Source organism: Gadus morhua, chromosome 7 (genome assembly GCF_902167405.1).
Source record: "Gadus morhua chromosome 7, gadMor3.0, whole genome shotgun sequence".
Classification (NCBI taxonomy): domain Eukaryota; kingdom Metazoa; phylum Chordata; class Actinopteri; order Gadiformes; family Gadidae; genus Gadus; species Gadus morhua.
The window spans coordinates 12750605-12771908 of NC_044054.1; the positions used below are offsets into that span (position 1 = coordinate 12750605).

The following is a 21304-nucleotide window of genomic DNA, read 5'->3' on the forward strand; positions in this document are numbered from 1 at the left end:
TGCTGTTAGGTAACGCAACAACATCGACGGAGGCTGCGCTGCCTGCATCCAAAATGCACGATTTTGAAACACATAGGATTCAGGAACGTATGTAACCGAAATACATTTCATTGTAATTTCACTTGAAAGGCTGCAATTCAATGAATGCTTATTTTTAAGATTCAGTGCGTAAACACACACACACACACACACACACACACACACACACAAATACATGGAAGGGATACTGTACAATGTACACAACCCTGGGTTTATGGAAGGAGCCCTCTGCCCGCATCGGTGTACTGCATCACCCTCAAGGGGTTTAGTTCGTGCTACTTATGCACCGTCTACCCGTCTCTTCCCTAATTCCTAAACCTAACCATGTTGGGAAAGATATTAACCCTAACCCAGTATTATTATTATTAATTATCAATAGGCCTAATTATAACACTCATACACAACAACTTAAAAAATATTGGAAAGTTGTTGTGGTTGGGGAGAACACGGACCCCTCCTTATTGGAACTCTAAGCCCAACAATACTTTTACCTTATCTCATAGTGTTTGAATGCAAGCCGAAGCAGAGGTTTACGCTTTAAAGTGTAGATGTAAAGTGCAACCCTCCCCCCCCCTATTTTGGTCCCATCCCCTCCATATTCAGGCAAAATGAGATGAAAGGACATCAAACCTCCTTTTGTTATATTATTTAGAAATTCTTAAAATTGTACTAAAATAATCCTAACGCGGGCTGGGGATGTGGCAAGATCTGGCAGGCATCGTCACTTAAATCGATAGACTCCCACGCAGATTAGAGAAACAAATGAAATCTCAGTCACTTAAATGAAATTTAAGTGAGTGAGACAATATAAAAAAAAGGTTCTATCCCTCACTTTTGTGATTAACCCAGATAACACACCACAATGTATCCTTGCCATCTTGCCGTCTCTATGCCGTTCCATCCCTTGTCTATGCTTTCTGCCCCCTGGTTGTTTGCCCATCACCTGTTACAATGCCCGGAGACCTGTGTATAGTGAACTGTGGCCTTCCCCCCTCCAGATGATGAAAAGCTCAGCGATCCTGAGTCTGTACATTGTTAACGTCACAATGAGGCACTCGGGGGCCTGTTTGAGGCATGGGAATCAGAAGAATGGTCTTCATTAGTGACTGGTTTTCAGCTTTGGATGAAGGGCAAATTGCCAACAGACAACTCTTTTCAAAGTACCAATATTTATTATAAGTAAATTATAAGTAAAATGGAAGGTAAATGGAAGTAGCTTGAATAAGTTTCCACCCCAATTACATTATTTATATTTATATGCCATTTGCACATTTACACAAAAAAAACGTTCCCGCCAATAACTTCAATTTCAATTAGAATTTGAGCAAGACCAGAAATGAGAAATAGAGAGCAACTGAGAGACCCCCAGTTGTAGCAGTAGTAGTAGTAGTAGCCTTATAGTACTAATAGTAGCAGTAATAGTAATAGCAGTGTTATATTTCTAAATGGCCTTTGCTTGGAGGGCAGACCCTCCCCTTTTGTGGACATGTGAGACATGTCTGGTGTTAACCCAGTAGATTAGTGTGTTAATCTATGTTACAGGATTAGGAAGAGCTACTCTGTCTAGGAGTGGCTTCCTCTAGCGTTATGTTTTTCCTGTATCTTCCAGTTTGAGTGCTTCTGTACATCTACAGGTATGGTTTATTATTTATGATCAAATAGTATGCCCTCCTCCTTGTGTGTGTGTCTATGTGTGTGTGTGAGAGCTGCTGCACCTACTGGGTTGGCTATAGTCAGGACACTAGCTATCTAATGGTGGATCTGGATAGCTACCAAGCAACCAGATTGTCGTTTGTTATTTGAGGAGATTGTGACCAACAGTGACTTACCTTGAAAGGCAGTAAACGACAAAAACTGAATATAGAAAATGTAATTACAACATAACCGCAATAACAAATGCCTGATATGACTTGGATTTGAAACATGACGGCTTGTGTTGTTAAAGTTCCATTCCATCGGACCAATGGCTCCGCCCAGACGCCCGGGCACCTGGGTGCTGTCGGAGTCGCTGTGCCAGAGGAAGCTGCTGCTGCTGGCGGCTCTGGTGGCCTGGCTGGTCCTCTTCCACCTGCTGGTCAACGTCTGGCTGCTCTGCGTCTTCACCAGCCTGCTGGTGGTCCTGGGGGGCTGGCTGGGATCCCGGGCTGCCCTTGACGCCAACAGCCTCCTGCACCTGGAGCACTTCCTGCCCCTGGGCAAGTCCCAGCCGCCGCCGCTGCCCTCGGCGGAGGACGAGCACCGGCTCGACCACGAGATCCACGGCGCCGTGCACAAGGCGGTGCGGGACTTTGTGTCGTCCTGGTACCGCACCCTGCTGCCCGACTCACTGGACGGGGAGTTTGAGCGGCAGGTGCGCGCCACCATGCTGGAGTCGGTGACGGAGCTGAAGGAGCGCGCCCGGCGGCTGGACCGCAAGGCGCTGGTGCAGAGGCTGCTGGAGCTGTGCGGCGGCCACCTGCAGAGCTACATGGCGGCCAGGAAGACGCAGGCGGAGGCAGGGGAGGGAGCCGGGGAGCCGGGGAGCCTGTGGCGGCTGTACAGCCAGGCCAACCGCGCGCCTCACCCCAGCCTGCGGAGCGCGGCGGCCGAGGCCAGCTACTCGCGCGCGCTGGTCAACGTGGCGCTGCACGTGCTGGTGCCCTACCCCCACATGGAGTCCCCCACGGGGGGGTACATGGTGTCGGAGCTCATCACCTGCAACGTGCTGCTGTCGGTCATCGGCCGCATGTCCGACCCCGACTGGCTCTACCAGACCATCGTGGACGTCTTCACCAAGTCCAGGGAGCCCCAGCCGGACGGCGAGGCGGTGGACGGTCTCTACAGGAGGCCGGGGCAGCACGAGTCCTGGGCCACCTGCTGCTCGCTCTCCTCCGACCGAAGCGGCCCCTCCTTCAGCCTCTCCGACACGGATGACCCCGAGGCCTCCGACAGCCCTGCCCGCCGCCGCCGAGATCTGTCGCCGGGCAGCGCTGTCAGCCTGACGAGCGCCGAGAACGCGGAGGTCTGCCGCGTGGGTCTCTCACCCTCGCGCGCCAATCGCCTCTACGCCGAGTCCGACCGATCGTCAGAGTCCAAAGTGTTTTCGGCGGAGTGGCTGACGCAGAGCGAGTCAGAGGACGAGGAGGAGGGATTCTGCGACTGCGCTCCTCCCACCAATTTCTGCAATGCGATGGCCCTCAAGGACGAGGAGGCCCCCGGCTGCTTCCCGCCCCTGCGGAGCCTGGGGCCCAAGCCGATGGGGGTGTCGGAGGTCTCTCATTGGCCAGCGGGGATTGGTCAAGAACCACCTCCCGTCTCTCCCTCGAGAGGATTGGGTCTGCCCCTGATCCACCACACCTTTGAGGTGCCCAACCGCAGCAACGTAACACACATTAGCATACAGAATGTACAAATCACCGGCACCAGCACAGCCAAAGAGCAACGAGGCAACAGCAGCCACCCCTACACGCTCTACATCGTGAAGGTACGAGCCTCGTCTCCATAGCCATAGCCCACGTTCAGATACGTGCTGATTCACGTCCTGGTGATGAGTGTTTTTCTCTGACTGCTCCCTCTGTCCGACAGTACGAGGCCGTGGTGGACTCTGAGTGCCAGAGTCTTTTGCAGCCCGCGACCCCGCACACCACCTCACACACGGTCAACCGCCGTTACAGCGAGTTCCTCAACTTACAAACCCGTCTGGAAGAGAGGCCGGAACTCAAGAAGTTCATCAAAAGTACATTAGCTTAAGAGCCTCTAAAAGCTAATCTCCATAGTTCTAAACAGAGTTTAGATGCACTAAGGGTGTTTAAACAATACTCCATAGTGTCAAACAAAGAATAGACAAATTAAGGGTGTTAAAAACAATACTCCATAGTTTCATATAAAGAATTGACAAACTTAATAGTGTTACAAACAATACTCCATAGTTTCATATAAAGAACAGACAAACTTTAAAGTGGTGCAAACAATACTCATCTAAAGCAAAGCCTTTAAAACAATGCTCCATAGTTTTGTATGACGTACACAAAACATAGAGTCTTTAAAAGACCATACACCGTAGTTTGATCAAAAGAACAGATACTCTGCCTCAGGGCCTAGTGTAATAACTACATTTCTGGATGTGTCAGTGTTCTTTTTCGTTTTAATCTTCATTTAAGATATCAAAGGCCCTAAGAAACTGTTCCCGGACCTCCCGTTCGGCAACGCTGACCTCGACAAGGCAGAGAGTCGCAAAGGCCAGCTGGATACATTCCTCAAAGTGAGGGAGAATTTAATAATCATGCATGTCTTACTTCCTGTGTGGACGTGTCATGTATCCTGAGTTGGGCTCTTCCCCCTATAGCAACTCTGCAGCATCCCTGAGACGGCCAACAGCGAGGACATGCGGGAGTTCTTGGCTCTCCACACAGACTGTGGTGGGTCCTTTGACAAAAGACCCTTGGCTAAATCCAGAATCGATAAGGTGAGAGGGAAGGCTAATGGATGGAAATGTAGCAGCACCCGTAGTTGTTCTAGAAGTAGTAATTAGTACGTTAACTGCTGAACTAAAATAACTCATTCATTAACAAAACTATAATAATAATGATATAATAAATAAAGAATATGTAAATAATAATAATTTTACATTAATTATTTAGTATGTATAACCTATTCTTTAAATAGATTATTTGTAATTTCTTCAATTTGTCTTTCAATTAATTCTATCACATCTTTGAATGCTACCTTTGAGCGGGTAGCATGGAAACCTTTTTGTAGCGCTAAAGACAGAGCGTCAGACAAGATGTCGATCAGAGGCTGCCGTACATTGGACTTAATCACAAACCATACGTGTTCTACAATTATCATAAAAAACCCTCCCTCTACTCCACCTGCCCCCGGAGATGGTGGTGAACGCTCTGGACACGCTGAAGACGGCGTTCCCCCGCTGCGAGCCCCCCAGCCCCACCGAGGACCTGGAGGGGGACGCGGACGGAAGGACGGTGGACAACAGAAAATACAGTTTACAGTTGAGTGTTGGAAATCAGTGTTTGTGTTATTGGCATCAACAATGTACATGTAAATGCTGCATGAATTTCTGTGTTTTCAGACCCAATTTGGTTGGAGATACACTAAAGCCAAGGCTCATTTATTTTTACGTCTGTCTACCTGTTTCTCTATCGGCCTTGTGGTTTATCCGTTTGTTTACATGTTTGTTTATCTGTATGTTGTGATGCATCAGGAGGTTGCGCTTCCCCAGTAAAATCTCCCCTACTCTCAACATCCCTGAGTTGGAACCTAAAGTGTCCTACTGCTTCAGTGAAGGCTGCACTGTGAGTTTACTAACTAATCTACCTTGGGATTTTTTCATTTGTGATTTGAACTTCATGCTGTGAGAAAAGCCACAATCGTGTTCACTGTCTGACTGCTGTTGACACGGTGCTGAGGGGTGCCTTGTGCATCATAGAGAGAGAGAGAGAGAGAGAGAGAGAGAGAGAGAGAGAGAGAGAGAGAGAGAGAGAGAGAGAGAGAGAGAGAGAGAGAGAGAGAGAGAGAGAGAGAGAGAGAGAGAGAGAGAGAGAGAGAGAGAGAGAGAGAGAGAGAGAGAGAGGGTTAAGACTGGTAGAGAGAGAGAGAGAGAGAGAGAGAGAGAGAGAGAGAGGGTTAAGACTGGTAGAGAGAGAGAGAGAGAGAGAGAGAGAGAGAGAGAGAGAGAGAGAGAGGGTTAAGACTGGTAGAGAGAGAGAGAGAGGGGGAGAGAGAGAGAGAGAGAGAGAGAGAGAGAGAGAGAGAGAGAATTTTAACAGAGTACGGGAGTTCTTTCAATTACTGATTGGGAGTTGGGCTCTGAGAGGATAATTGTTGTGCATTCAACCCCGCTGCTGTTGTCCTCTCTGGTCTCCCGTCCGAGGCAGGTCCTGAACGGTCTGTCCCTGGCCGGGCTGGAGCGCTTCACCCAGGAGCAGGAGAGACTGGTGTGTACGCCCAGAGAGACCAGAGCGAGCAGGCGTCCCAGGAGCAGGAGCACAGAGGACCTCAGCGTCCGCCGGACCTCAGTGAAGCCCCGCGGAACAGGTTGATCATCGTCTGATCCTTATTTAAAACTTATTGAGCACTGTTATCTAGTGTTCTTGATACACTATATGTCTTCTCTATGTTCTGTTTTCTAAAGCAAATGTGTGGGTGCTGTGTGTGTGGGTGTGTGTGTGTGTGTGTGTGTGTGTGTGTGTGTGTGTGTGTGTGTGTGTGTGTGTGTGTGTGTGTGTGTGTGTGTGTGTGTGTGTGTGTGTGTGTGCATATCAGACACTGCGGTGGCGGATGTGGTGCTGAACATCATGTGTCTGCTGATGGAGGACAACTGGAGCTGGCTGTGCACAGAGAACGTCCAGAAGGCCATACGCCTGCTGTTCGGCACTTTCATCGAGAGGTCTGGTACTTCTTAATTTAAGTTCTCTGAAATAAAAAGATCATTGTTCATTTACATGCTTGAGTAATTAGAATTTTACGTATTGCGTAATTGTAGTTTAATATCCGACTGTGCAACGCAGTGAAAAATAGAGCCTTGGAAGTCCGCCAGGTGTCACTGTTGCGCAATTAAAAAAAACGTGCTTAAAATGAAAAACTTTTCATACTCCGTTTTTTTCTGACTTTCTGACACATTTGACCGCAGTTGCCAAGAATTGCAAATCTTTTAACACCAGAACCGATTATTATACCCTGTGTTTTTTTTTTAAAGTAATTTTAAACTGGCGTTCATGAACATTTCTGACTTTGAATCGACATTGACCTTCTCTGGTGTTCTCAGATTAAATTAGTGAGGGGTACGGAAAACACTACAGCAGTCAGACACGTTAAAAAGAAAATATGAAAAAAATATATATATGCATAATACGAGTGTACTCACAACAAGTGATCAAGTAGGCTACTCACCACGTTTTAAGTTCTTCAATATAAGTTGAAACAATAGGCTGCAGATCGTTTAAACTTAAAAGGAGTAGTACATCCTAAAACACTAGGTTGAAGAGGAACCGGTCTTCTAGGCACGGCTAACTGGGCCGATTTGGTCTGGCAGCGGGGAGAACAGATACAGCCGATGCATCTAGGTTTTCACATGCTAGCTTCTGTTCACCATCGTATTGGCATCTGCTCGGTTTCTGTCTTTCAGTAATGGTTTTTAGTTTCCACCTGAAAGCAAGGGGTAGTGGATTGAAATCCAACAAGGAAAAGCTGATATTCTGAGGTCTAGAATGAACAACTGATTGAAAGTTACCAAATGAGTTCTCCCAGCCGTTGTCACAAAGGGTGGCATATTGTACACGTGTAACAAAGAATAAGCCTGGTATACATATCGCTATCAGTTAGCCTAATTCATTCATTACATTTATAACAATTTACAGAATGTTAAGAGAATGAAGTATATGTATGTGTACTACTCTAATAACACATCTAGAAACACAAGAATATATCCTTTTGTAGACATAGATTAATCCTCTAATGTATATGTACTTTCCTCTTCCCCTTGCGGATGATAGGTGGCTGGATGTGGCCGTGGCGCGCCTAACCAGCGCCCCCTGCTGGGTGCTCTACCTACAGGTGCTGCAGGAGGCCGTGTGGCCTGGCGGCACGCTGCCGGCCCAGCCGCGGCCTGAGCGCAGCGCTTCCCAGAGGCTCCACACCAAACAGCAGTGTCTGGAATGCCTCGTTCAGCTGCTCCCGGGTGTGTGTGTGTGTGTGTGTGTGTGTGTGTGTGTGTGTGTGTGTGTGTGTGTGTGTGTGTGTGTGTGCGTGTGCGTGCGTGCGTGCGCGTGCGCGTGTGTGTGTGTCTGTGCCGACGCGTCAAAGTCAAACAGGTCGTTTTTAATTGGCTGCTTTTTTCGTTTTTATTTGTTGGACTATTATTATAGGCGAATTTACCTGGAAATATATTTGTATTCTGTTAAACTCATGTACTTATTATTCTATGATACATTATACATTAATCATTTGGCATTTGATTCATGGTTTGTTCTTCAATTTTGAATCAGGCTCATTGATTGTTATAACACGCATCTAGGAATAACATTTCTTATGGAGTGAACTGATTTCCAAATATATATGTTTGAATATGTCTAAACCTCTGTTACTATGTGTGTGTGTGTGTGTGTGTGTGTGTGTGTGTGTGTGTGTGTGTGTGTGTGTGTGTGTGTGTGTGTGTGTGTGTGTGTGTGTGTGTGTGTGTGTGTGTGTGTGTGGTGAACAGAGATCATCAGAGACATGCTGGGAAACGAGAAGTACAGACTGAGCTTGGAGACCATGCTGGAATCTCTCCAGGACCATCAGATCAACAAGTGAGGAACACTGATGTCCTTTCACCAAGTATAGGACTATCGTCTCTTAAGGCACTTTTATCCAAAGCGGTCTACAGTGAATTTTAGATAGCTGTCAGCAACGAGCCGGTTAGGGAGTGTTATGCCTGCAGTTATCGAGACCACTGGTTCTCTACCAGTCTAGCGTCAGGACCCACATGTGTCATTGGTTAATCAATCAGCAATGTCTTTATGTACCGTACTGTTACAAACATGGAACGAACAAAAAGCACAACAATTCGGGCTAAACTCAATTAAATATTAAGCCATTGAAACATAAATACATTTTAAAACATTAGTTCATTCATGGGTTTCATTCTAAAGATTAAGTTTTGGCATATGCTCTGCGACTCACTAAGAAAGCCATCACGAACCAGCTATGGCTTCAAACACAACCGTTGAGAATCACTGCTTCAGAGTGCAGTCATTGGTTATCTTGGAGTCAAACAGTCCCTTATAACTAGAGCATCCTGACCCATTCATGAATATGATTTTGTTATTTATATGTGATTATGGATTATGAGGTGTGTGAAACCCCCTCTGATTCTGGCCCATCTATGTTTTCATTGTGCAGACACTTGGTGTACTGTGTCTGTGACCTGTTGATGGAGTTCCTGATCCCCGAGTCCTCAGACGAGTCCTTCCGTCGGTCTCTCCTCAACAGCCTGTCCAACTACAGTGCGAGGGAGGCGCATTCGTTGTAGGCACCAGGTGGCAGACCTCTGTCATGGGTGGAGGTGGGCTGAGCCAGATTGAAGCCAGACAGCTCATTGGACCAATCAGAACTGTCAGGAGACGGACCTCCAACCTCGGCTCTCTACAGCCTTTATGCAAACAATCAGTAACAATGGATGGCGTTGATTGTGTTGATTGTACACCAACGACGACGCCAGAGTGCTGACGGCAGACTGCGGGCGCGTTCCAAAACCATTCCCTACATCCGGTTGCTAGTTCCTGGTACCTCCAAGGAGACGAGTTGGAAGTAGCTAGTGGTCAAGCAGAAGGAAAAGGATCAGTCTGGAGATGAGACAGCTGCTTTAGATTTATTAAAGACTCATCGACTGTCCTGGGCCAATCACAACCTCCAGACTTGCTTTTCGGTGTATGTCTAATGACGGAGTTGTAATACCGTATTTACTTGATGTGTAGAATACTCTGAAATATACTCTGACCTAAGCTGCTTCGGCGGAGGCACCAAGCAGCTTCTCTACTGTGTTCTGGGATAGAGGATAAGATCGGGCGATTTGGGAACCGCGACTATCGGAGGTCGCTCCCAGGAGAGCTATGTTAGTTCTTTAACTCATTATTACTTATCACCACTGGACTATTGTTACAACAGAGCACTATCACTGCTATACATTTCCTTTATATATTCCCCTTGTGACTGGCTGTTGCTGTGGAAAATATATGTTATACAAAAATTATTATAACTCAGGGATAGAAGAAAGTTTATTCTTTCAAGTTATAGAAAAAGTGCAACTCTGCATCTATGTATACCAGACCTCCTCCTCAGACTGTTTTGAGTACTCAGGATAAGTGCCTGGAGGTGTTGTTTCCAACAGTTCAGCACTCATAAAAATATGTTGTGGGTTTTATGGCTTGTTTACTCCAAGGATTTGGAATTGTGGCATTACCTTATTGTGTTACGAGGGCGGTTTGTTTGAAATCCTAAAACCCTGTATCACTTTACTGTTAGCCTAGTATAATGTCTGGCGAACAAAGAGAAACAAACTGCATTCTGTGTTGTTATATTCACCCCCAGCGTGGCGAGGAGGAGCGTTTAGAGCGGCGGCGGGGGAATGATTGCTTCCAGGTCCTCATCCAATGCCAAAGGCAGAATATAAACGATGTGTCAGCCAACATCAGAGTGGCTGTATATTACACAGAGTAGGGCGGTGATTAAAATCAGCTCCAAGTGGCCAGACTGTGTTGGTCAGCATCGACATGTCGCAGCCGTCATCCTTGGACTGAGTAATGTAAGCCCGATGGAATACACGCACGCTTCCCGACCTTAGTTTGGCTTAGATGTCCGGGAATAAAACACTTGCGATATTTCCTCAATTTCTTTGGGAAACGTTGGCAAATCGTAGACAACCGGACGCTATCGGGACACAGATAAAACTAGATTGACCTTGAGGCTTAGCAATAGTGATTGAGCTTGAGTTGAATTTAGTTAAATTTGATCGTTTTACCCTCACACATGCATGCATGCACCCACACACACACACACACACACACACACACACACACACACAGACACATACACACACACTCATGTTCACCCACACATGCACATACACATTTATACACACACACACACAAAAAATTGCTAACTCACCCCCACACACACATACACATAAGTCGACACACACACGCACACACACACACACACACACACACACACACCAATTACAAAATATTGCAGTCAGCTCCTCATAACATAATACTCATGTTTTACATTTGCTGCATACTTTTGAGTGGTGCATTAAGAGTTATGGTAGGACCCTTCTTTACAAAGCTCATCACCTGTGCTGCGGCCAAACGTCCAACAGAGGGAAATCTAGACCTATTGAATGTGTACTGACTGAAGAAAAATGGAAACGTTGAGTTTCTGTCTAACTGTCCTCAGACATGGTAAGTGACAGCTGAGGATGACAACCTAAGTTTCTTAAATTGAATTGATCACTCCCATCTGTTTTCACGGTGTGTTTTATGACCTTAACCCGTCCTATTGACGCCAACAACATCATCATCGTATCCTCTTGCTTTTGTTCTTTCAGTCACTTTGAAGACAAACTATGCCTTTTGGGGCGTACGTTGAAGTGTTTTAAACAACGCAACTCTTCACACCCAACAAGAGGAGAAACACTTGAAATACACTCAGCATGAGATCATCATAACAAGGTTTTTGTAACAGGATGTTTCAAAAAGAAAATCCCTTTTGCCTTACCCCTCGAGTAAACCTTAAAATATTGGACACTTTGGTGTTGAATGATTGTTTAATTTTTACATTATCTCCCAATACTTGTCATCTGTTATAAAAAAATACGATGACAGCGAGTGTTGAATTGTTCTACTTCATCACTGGTGTGCGGTCCGGTGTGCACATAACTCAATAGGTCAAGAGGAGAGCTTGTCTACCTATTGGGAATTTACACATTACAACATTTATGCAGCAAGCAATTATGGACAAAACGGTTCTTTGTCCATAGTTGTAGACGTGTCAGGACAGTTACAATAATACAAATGTGCATTGCGATGCAAAACCACGGTGAACCTTCGGAGACCCTTTCTCAGGGTCAGAGGTCCCATAGCGGTGGACTATCTCCAGCAGAGAGAGTGACTGATGACTCAGACCGCCGTCCCCGGGCCAGGTGAGCAGGAGGTACGCACCCCCACCTTCCTGTGTTGTGACTTATCCGCATGTTGACCGTATTTCCACGGCAACATGCTATCGCTGCGCTGTAGGCCCTCAGTATGATGACTTTCCATTAGCTTCAACGCTATGGCTGCGCTGCGGGCCCTCTGTATGATGACTCTCCATTAGCTTCAACGCTACGCTGTAGGCTATCAGTATGATGACTCTCCAGTACCTTCAACGCTAATTGCTAACGATACACTGCATGCCATCACTATGTTGATAGGATGTGCTACATGCTATCCTATTTGTATGATGCATGAGGATAATACTGCAGGGACAGGATAATGTAGTGGCCAGGTTCTTCAACTCTCAGCCAGAAGGTTGTTGCATATATCACTGACCTCTGTCTACCTGTAGGGACCCATGAGCAAGAGGCCTAACCCAAACCTGCTACTTCAGTGTAAATTGCTTTGGATAAAGACAATTGCATGACAAAACCAATAAATATCTCAAGTGATATAAAGCTGTTTAGCTGTGCTGTCGGACTTGGACCTAGTTATTGTGTCACCTCTTCCTCTGCTCTTACTTAAAGGGGACAGGGCGGAGTCTCCTCGAGGTGGGGGGTAACGTAGCACTTGGACAGAATCACATTGTGTATGAGAAACGTGCGCTTGTGTTTTCGCCAACCCTTTAGCTATCCGGGTTGTTGTTTCTTTCCCTTTTCCTTTTTTTTCCCCGAAGCAGACAGCTGGTCGTAGGTCATCGAGGCGGGCTGTCAGAATACCTTGAAGGCCTCGCAGTACATCTGCACAAGAGCACAACAGCGGAGAGTGACAGAGAGAGAGAGAGAGTCGAGTAATAGCTAACAGATTCAATTACACAGCCTTGATGCACATCAGGTCAGGCTCTACAAGCGGAGCGGCGGCCAGGACGTGTTCCTGACTCAGGACTGTTGCTCTCAGGCCTCGGCCGAGGTGGTTGTAGCGCAGATCGCAGGCTGTTGTTGACGGTCGTTATTGTCCATAAATCAAGTTACCTGCTATGATCCTTGTGAATTCTCTGTTTCAGCTCACAGCGGGGGTAATATGTCCAAGATGGCCGTAAAAAGGCAAGATTTTGAACCTCAAAAGCTGGCAGCGTCTTAGCGCTGTGTTAAGGCCAGATGTGGCACACACACACACACACACATGCACACAGAGACACACATACACAAACACGCATGTGCTTGCTAAAATGCTACCCCAGCAGGGGATGTTCCTGTATAGTCAAGATCCGGCCTCCGCAAACAGGCCAACTTTTTCTTCTTTTCAGGTTTTATTTTTTTCCACATCGTGTGACTCTGGGCTCCGCAGCGCCTTGCGATCAGCGCGATGGAAACCAGGGCAAATGTTCCGATGCTTTTTATCAGTCATTGCATGTGTGTTGCTGCTCTGCTTCCTGTGATATCCCCCATCCTCGCCTCACTTGTCTCCTCCGCTCTGCAGCTGCTGCTCTAGTTACGCTGGACTCTGGACCGAAGGGGGGGGGGGGGGGGGGGGGGGGGGGGGGCAGTGTGGAAAGTCTTGGTCTCCTGTACTGCTAATGGTTACCATAACCAATGGACCACTTGTCTGAAGTGAGTTTTTTTATTTTATTATTTCAACATGGCACATATAGACAGTTTCCCTTGGAAAGGAAACTGTCTATATACCATGTTGAAATAATAATCATTCCTGAATAACAATAAATGAAAATATACTGCCAGCACAGCAGGGAGAGTAGTGCAGGCGTTCAACTAGTGACACGGCCTAATTGGTAACCTTAGCTGACAAATGGTAAATATGTTCCTAGTTGTCTCCCATAACGGCTTTTGACGCATGCATGCAAGGTGTGTTTATTTTTTTATTTTTCTCTCTACGCTGACCTAAAGGTGCACGTGAGTCTCTAAAAGAGAGTTGTCGTAACTTAGCGCTCAGATTGCTTCACCATGCAGCACTTTGTAGAAACCGTCCTGTTTTTACCCCTTTAGTCTACCAGGGTTATATTTCTTTACTAGTCTAAGTTCGAAATAGTGTTCTAATGACCAGGAGAGAGGTTATACACTTCAAAGACAAACAGATATTTTCCATAGCCTGGACATAGTTCATATTCCAAGAGTTTTCCGACTGGGATTATTAAAATACTATAATCATATGAATAATTATTCATAAAGAAAACGTTTGTGCAAGCAAGGATTGTTAATAAGGCCCAAGTGGCTTTGTTTATTGTGTTTTTTGAGTATTATTGCTGAATTTATAACCGTGTGTGCCCTGATTTCTAGTTGCTCGCTACACTCAATGAACTTCTCTGGCCAAACTACAGAGTTATGGGTAAAAGTTACATATTTCTCTATGTACCAACCATGATTGGTGGAGGTAATAATTGATGGGATTCCAAGTTTGTTCACCAATGAAATGAGTGGTGCATCTCAGAACTCCATGAAAATAAGTTATATCATATGAAAAAAGTTATTTATATACTGTAGTCATAGTGGAAATTAAGGCGTTTAAAGATACACCACACAAAACATTTACTGCAGAAATAGTGTATATCCATGCTTCTCTAGTCGGGCAAATGTTTGATTTGTTGAAAGCCGGGAGCAGATTTGAATTTGAGATAGCCATGTGGATGCAAGGCGAATGGCTTGGCGCTGGTTGCTAGTTGAATCCCAGAGCGACACACCAGAGCATACAGAGTGCCAGCATCGGGTCATGATGTCATGAGAACGGAAGTGATGGAGGACTCACATTAAAGTGTTTAGAAAAACTAGAACCAGTGTTGGTTAGACTAACTGGGGCGGGGCAGTGCTGAGCCTAGGGTGTTCGGTTCCCCAGCAGAATAGTTTTGAGTTTGATCCCTCATGTCCGCAGCCCTCCCTTGAGAAATATGCTTAAGGAGTCCTCTGAATCGCCATCCAAATCACTTTGGATGAAATCCTACTGTGGATAAAAGCTTACACTAACTGACCTACAAAATACAAATAGGACTTTGCGGAAATGTTCTGAAAAGGTCCATGATGAAGGCAGAGAAAGATTTCACTCTGAGAAAAGTAGAAGGCCCTATGGTGAGACATGAGCACAACTATGAGGTGAGGTACACAACGACCAACATTGAGATGTCTTAACCGCGGCGGCTGGCCTGGAGAGCTGAACTCCCCTCCATGTTAAGTGATAAAGTAATGCATCACATTGTCCAGCACAATGAAAAGCTTGGATTCCCTCAAGATCTTCGAGATAAAATAATGTGTTTTCATAGTTTTCTGCAATTCGGGTAATGAGTATGTAGCGCAGAGTTCTGCTTATAAATCACATTGGTAATTACTGCACTGTCACACTTTCAGGTATTTCAGTGCCTCTGAGCTGGAATAGCCTGCAGTGTACTCCGGACCCATGTAGTCAAGCTGTCTCCTTTTTTCTGATTTATAGCTTTTTTCTTTTTATGTTGCCATCCGAGTCTGCCGTCCATTGAGTCCACCTCCCAGGAACAGAGCGTTGAGACAGGCACAATATGGTAAGGGACCAGACAATAAGCTTAGTTGTGTGTGTGTGTGTGTGTGTGTGTGTGTGTGTGTGTGTGTGTGTGTGTGTGTGTGTGTGTGTGTGTGTGTGTGTGTGTGTGTGTTTGTGTGAGAGTGTGTGTGTGTGTGTGTGTGTGTGTGTGCCTGCGAACACCAGCATTACGCAACATGCTAGTAAAGAGCTTCTTCCACGCTTGACTACACGCTCGTCGTTTACAGGCGCTGCACCTCAAAGGATGTGTAAAAAGTGACACCACCTGTCAGTTTAATAACTGGTAAGCCCAAAGGAGAACGCTCCCACCGAACCCGGGTCTGCATTAACCCCACACACGCACACGGACATACGTGCACAAGTTTGCACGCACACACACGGGCACGCACACCACTGAAGGTGTAAAGTTACAAGGCGCTGTTCAAACTGCCAGAATTGGCGTTGAATTCTAGTGGAGCTAATCGATTTCATTCCTCATCATTGCAGATCCAGAGAAATTGAACAAGGACCAAAATGTGATGTCTATTTTTATCTAGCAGCTTCACAAACGACCCGTCAAGGCAAACAAAACGACACAGATTTCAATCGTGTAGATCTCTGTCGTCAAGTTGTAGGGCAAATGCAATCCAGCCACTGCTGTTGAGACAGTACTGTTATGTGTGTCCCAGGGTTTTGGATACAGGAGTCACATTACAAGCCCATAACCTCAGTGCTGTACGTTCAAGGCCCAGCTCAACACTGTTGGTTAAACTAGAAACAGGCTAGTTTATATAACGCATATTGTTTCAGCTTGACTCGCACACTTGTTTGCTGCTCAGAGACGCAGCAGTAGAGTCATCAGAGTCTTTATTTGGCTGAAGACGCTCCTCTTGGCTGACCGGGAAACAGTTTGGATTCCCGTGCAGGGGAAACCCAGTAACAGAGTGGAACTACAGCCGTTAAATATCCAGGCTGCCATGGGTATTTAATGGCTGTATTGCAATGTTTTTTGGCATGGCACTTTAACCTTGGGCTGGAAACAGGTATTGGAAATGAGCGGGAAAAGTCAGCCCAAATGTTATGCTGATTGCATTACATCATGTTTCAGGAATGTGGCGTTCTGGAAGTGCATGATCCCGCTTTGCATTTGTTCCTTGTTTTGTGATGAAATACTAATAACATTTTAGTGGTTTTAGGCAGTTTTTCCAAGCATTCACTGCATTCACCGGTAATTGTAGTGCAACCTATAGTATCAAAGTGAAACATTGGCCCACCACTACCGAGTGTAAAGTCACAAAGGCATGGAGCATGGGGTTTCAGAGGATGTCATCATAGGGACGAAAATGTAGAAAAATAAATGTGGCTCTTTCCTTAAATCATTCAAACTAATTTTTGAAGCCTAAAGTCAGCTCATTAAAATGTGCGGCAGTGTCTTCAAACTATATTTTTTTGTGTGATGAAAACCTGAAATAAGGCCACCTCAAACCTGGAGGAGAGTTTTGAAAAAGTGGAAGAGCTTTGGAAAACACATCCCTTGGAACATATTGCATCGATCATTTCAAGGTTTGCCGCATTAGATTGCACGACCTGTGTTTTAAACAAAGGTGTTTTTTTTCCCAAGCATAGTTCAGTTTGACTCATGGCTCCACCGGCGAGGTCCCGTCCCCATACCTGCACGGCTGTCAGTGTAGTGCAAAGCAGCGATGACCTATTTAAGGTTTGTTTTATAGCAAATAAATGAGGAGAAACCAGATGGTCTTGATCATCTGTAGCCCACGGCCCTGTGAGCCATGTGAGAAAACACAACAGTGTGCTGGGTAGTGCGGTAATGGTGAAGGTCTTTGGTTTCCAGCTGAAAGGTACTGGGTTTAATTCCCCATGTTCACAGTTGACCCGTAGGCATCGCTGAGCCCGCTAACGGTCCTAAAACATGCAACAGCGGCTCTGAAAGTAGAGCGGGTTGACTGGCATCCCCGGGCTCCTGCTAGGTCAGCGGCAAGGGGTCCGTGAGCGGGTCACCTAACCCTGACTGCCCCCCACCGGCCGGCTGTAGCCCTCCGTGGTTGACTCCGCCGTCGTTTCGTGAATGTTTGCATGAATGGGTGAATGTTAGGCGGTATTGTAAAGGGGTATGAGTGGCCACTGGTTAGAAAAGCGGTGTATAAATGCAGTCCATTTACCGTTCAACCCCTACTGCTCCTCACTGACGTGTCAATAAAACCCACTGTAAGTCACTTTGCATTAAAGTGTCTGATAAAGAGCAGAAAATAGTAAACACAACAACAAATCTCGTGAATTAAGGCTAGCTCTCAGATATCCATGAAAACAGCGGGAAAAAAGTATCCAGTGTTTCACAGTTAAGATGCGTATGCTATACCAAACAAGCTCCACAGTTATCTAACATGCTGCAACTATAACACATAACTTCACCTGTGACGTGAAAAGGGAATGAAGACGTTCAACGTCTGACGGGAATTAATTAATTCGAGATATTAAGCAAATATCAAACACATTGCCCCTCTCTGCTTCCCATTAGTGTGGGAGTGGGGCTGACCGTAATGTTAGCATCTGGATGTGAGGAACGCAGCGTGGAATGAGGTTTGACGGCCACATGGGTCGTGCCGGGACTCTGCTGGACAAATTGCTCTAATTGGTCCAGGGATGTGACTGTTCTCCTTGGGAATGATCTGAACAACTCTTAATTATGTTTTTCAGCAACCTGGCTGAAACTATTAGGAGGGATTAATGGGAACACATCAAGACCCAAAGTTGAAATCACAATATTATTATTTTTGGTGTCAGACTTAGCCAGCCTGAATACCTATGCCAATGTTTGTATTACATAACTATCACAGTAGTTATATAATATTACTAAACATAAAAATGGTGCATGAAATGTACGAGCAAAATATATTTTATACACAGCACTGATAAATACCTTTTATCAAAAGCGGTTCTTTAATGGATGTGAGAAATTACGTAAATCTTGCTTGTTTCGTTATAACTGTAAGACTGAACCTGTCTCGGTCTGTGCCACTGCCAACCCACTCGAAGATCTTTCCACAGTGTTTGGGTAGCATGCATGGTCGCCTGAATAAAAAGAATAGATTGATGAGCCACAAAAGTGATGAAATAACAATACTAATATGGGCAATGGATGCTGATTCTGAAAAATAATTGAAAAAAATATATTCAGATGATCCCCTCCCTATAATATCCTTGTCTCAATAATGAGCAAGAGAAGGTGACCCCATTACGCCTGGGAAGGTGGAACTCACTAGCCTGGCTATTGCCAGACCAAGCTCAATCGTAGATTGCATGATGGTCTGGGGAAGCTGCTGTCATTTTCTTCAGCACAAGAGGCGTGATCAAAGAGCCTAGTTGAAATGACTCTGTACGCAATTGGCTGCTTATAGCGCGCCAGGGGAAAAAGCAAAAACGTATCGGAAGCAGAAAGAAATGTATTGCTCTTCTCCATACACTTCTGCAGGGCGAACTCAAATCGCCGGCAGAATGGGCGGGGCTACCCAGTCTAGGAACTCACCATAAAACTACAAACACATGCAAATAAGACACAATTTTTATTTGTAGGCACACTAGATGAAAAACAGTTGCTTTTTACTCAGAAACAATCGCTTCAACCTTCAACTTGCTTGACTGCAGTTTTAAAAACAAGCCAGGGCTTAAAATGTAACTGGATCATGATAGATAAGTTTGTGAATAGTGCGGTTCTATAAACTCTGTTTGTCACTCTCACACACACAAACAGACATACACATACACCTAAACTAATGCTCACAAACACACATACACACATGCAGGCTTGCCAAAACTCGTATTGAGGCCCACACAGACACACACACACACACACACACACACACACACACACACACACACACACACACAATGACACAAACACAAACACGCACGCATACACACACACACACACACACACACACACACACACACACACACACACACACACACACACACACACACAAGTCTTGCTCCAACTCTCTCTTTTGTTTCTGCTGTAGATTCGAAGGGTTTGCATTAACAGTTGGCTCTGCAGAGCGGGATTTTCTCGAGCCGGTGTGCTTCATTGGAACCCAAACCACACCGTCCCGGAGGACCTAGAATGCGTTGGTGTTTTCCAAGGTCCTTCTCATGCACTGACCTCTCTCTTGGTGAAACATGCCGGAGATGTATTTGCTTTTAAAGTGTTTTTTAAGACGTAATAGAGATTAGAATTTATGAGGTCATTTCCATGCAGAACCAATTTTTTCTCCATGAAAACGCATGTTCTGCCTCTGCCTTCAACGCCGTTCCTTGACTATTATTTGGGCTTGGCTTGATTGCTTCCAGTCCAGGGTTTAGTGGCACACTGTGAGAGCTGAACATGAGGCTGTAATGTTGACGTTACAAATATCCCACAGAATTAAGCAACGCTTCAAGATGGCCACCATAATGTTCACATTCAATTTAATCACCTTCATCCAAAGCACCTTGCATGTGTTAAAGGTTCGAGAGGTAGCTTTGAAGGAATGCTTGTTTTGGGCTCTGGCCTTTGTAAACTATCTCTTGCGACTGATTCCACCAAACGTTGACAAAAAAAATCTTTAAATCGTTGCTACGGTCATTATAGGTATATGGTCACATGTTACACTTCTACTGTGGTTGAAGACACAAGAAAACCACACATTTGGAATGATACCCCAGTCAGGGCATCTCATTCCTCGCCTAGTACCGATACATTAATCCCCTGTGGGATGTCTACCAAAGTGCATCCTAATGATTTATCACTTCTGGTCCAGTTCGTCTGTCCAAATCTCATTCTGGGGTAAAAAAAACCCAATAAGAATCATTATCATCATAAAAATCCTAACAGTAAATCATCTCAGCCCGGCCCCACCCTTTAATCCACATTCTGCTCCCCTCACACCTGGGCTGTTCATCCGGTGCATTGATGCTCCAGCTGCCGAACCCCACCCACCCCCTGGTTCAGACCAGCGGCATGCTCCTCCTCCCCAGCCCAGCCCAGCCCCTATCTCCAGCCGTGAGGCCCTACCGAGAGAGCCCCGCTGGGGGATGTAACACCTCCGAGTAGCTCACCATGATTTATAATACAGGTGTTTAGAATGGCGTGGGGCCGGTAGCGCCTGGCCCATAAAACTGTCGTACACGGAGGACCATAAGGGAGCTTCTGGAGTCCCGATGTGAAAGGAGTAGGGTGTCGGAGGGACAGATTAAGCCTGAGTGGGGTTGGCTTTGCTGGGTGGAACTCCCTCGCTGCCCTTCGGCCCCTTCGGTCCGTCACCCTGAGCAGTCATCTCAAGGTGACGTGGTGAGGTCGCACATGAAGAGCATGTCTTTGTTGTTGTCTGCCTGTTCTGTTGGGGGTTTTATATGGCGGTTGCAGGTGTTGAGGGTTAATATGTGTGTGTGTTTGTGTGTGTGTGTGTGTGTGCGTGTGTGTGTGTGTGTGTGTGTGTGTGTGTGTCTGTGTGCGTGTGTGCGTGTGTGTGTGTGTGTGTGTGTGTGTGTGTGTGTGTGTGTGTGTGTGTGTGTGTGCGTGTGTGCGTGTGTGCGTGTGCGCGTGTGCGCGTGTGTGCGTGTGTGCGTGTGTGTGTGTGTGTGTGCGTGTGTGTGTGCGTGTGTGCGTGTGTGTGTGAGTGCGTGTGTGTGTGTGTGTGTGTGTGGGTCTCAAGAGAGAAGAGAAGACGTGAGGTGGGTTATGGAAGATACGGGAGGATCTGGGCTGTCCGTCCGTCTTGTTTGTCATTATAAAGTCCCTGAAAATTAGTTTAAAAGTCATCGTTTTCACTTGATTTAGCCAATCACAGTCCTTTCTTTGGAGTACTCCATATATAACTTGGAATTTATAGATGTGCATTAACACATTTCCTTATCCCAAACTGCTGTCACTGGACCAACCCCCCCATTTGTTTTCCTCATAAGTCAATCCCTCGCACTTGGCTAGTTTCAAAGCACTATCAGGTGTCTCTGAATGGAGAGCGGAAGGTACGCCAGAGCTTTCTTTACATGGATGAAACATGTTCTCCGTCCTGCAAGCCATGTGGCGTCTCTTTGATCTC

The 21304-nt window shown here is 45.9% G+C and overlaps 1 protein-coding gene across 2 annotated transcripts; it reads left to right on the top strand.

The window, feature by feature from the left end:
• Nucleotides 1-4: 4 nt before the first annotated feature.
• snx19a (sorting nexin 19a) lies at nucleotides 5-9934 on the top strand. Of its 2 annotated transcripts, none has more exons than XM_030360869.1 (12): nucleotides 5-87; nucleotides 1985-3502; nucleotides 3604-3754; nucleotides 4179-4279; nucleotides 4364-4483; nucleotides 4902-5026; nucleotides 5240-5330; nucleotides 5913-6072; nucleotides 6301-6424; nucleotides 7530-7714; nucleotides 8237-8324; nucleotides 8917-9934. In XM_030360869.1, exons 2-12 carry the CDS (start codon nucleotides 2003-2005, stop codon nucleotides 9044-9046), a joined length of 2775 nt encoding a protein of 924 aa, XP_030216729.1. In that variant the 5' UTR covers nucleotides 5-87; nucleotides 1985-2002; the 3' UTR covers nucleotides 9047-9934. The 2 variants fall into 2 exon arrangements, with proteins under 2 accessions (XP_030216729.1, XP_030216728.1); XM_030360868.1 differs by lacking the exon at nucleotides 5-87 and adding an exon at nucleotides 673-1673.
• The last annotated feature ends 11370 nt before the right edge of the window (nucleotides 9935-21304 follow it).

Bases quoted from the DNA above. Each gene is read 5' to 3' on its own strand.
- snx19a (XM_030360869.1), top strand. From the start codon at position 2,003: ATGGCTCCGCCCAGACGCCCGGGCACCTGGGTGCTGTCGGAGTCGCTG. The intron at 3,755-4,178 runs GTACATTAGCTT...TCTTCATTTAAG, and splicing joins ACTCAAGAAGTTCATCAAAA to ATATCAAAGGCCCTAAGAAA. The intron at 6,425-7,529 runs GTCTGGTACTTC...TGCGGATGATAG, and splicing joins TTCGGCACTTTCATCGAGAG to GTGGCTGGATGTGGCCGTGG.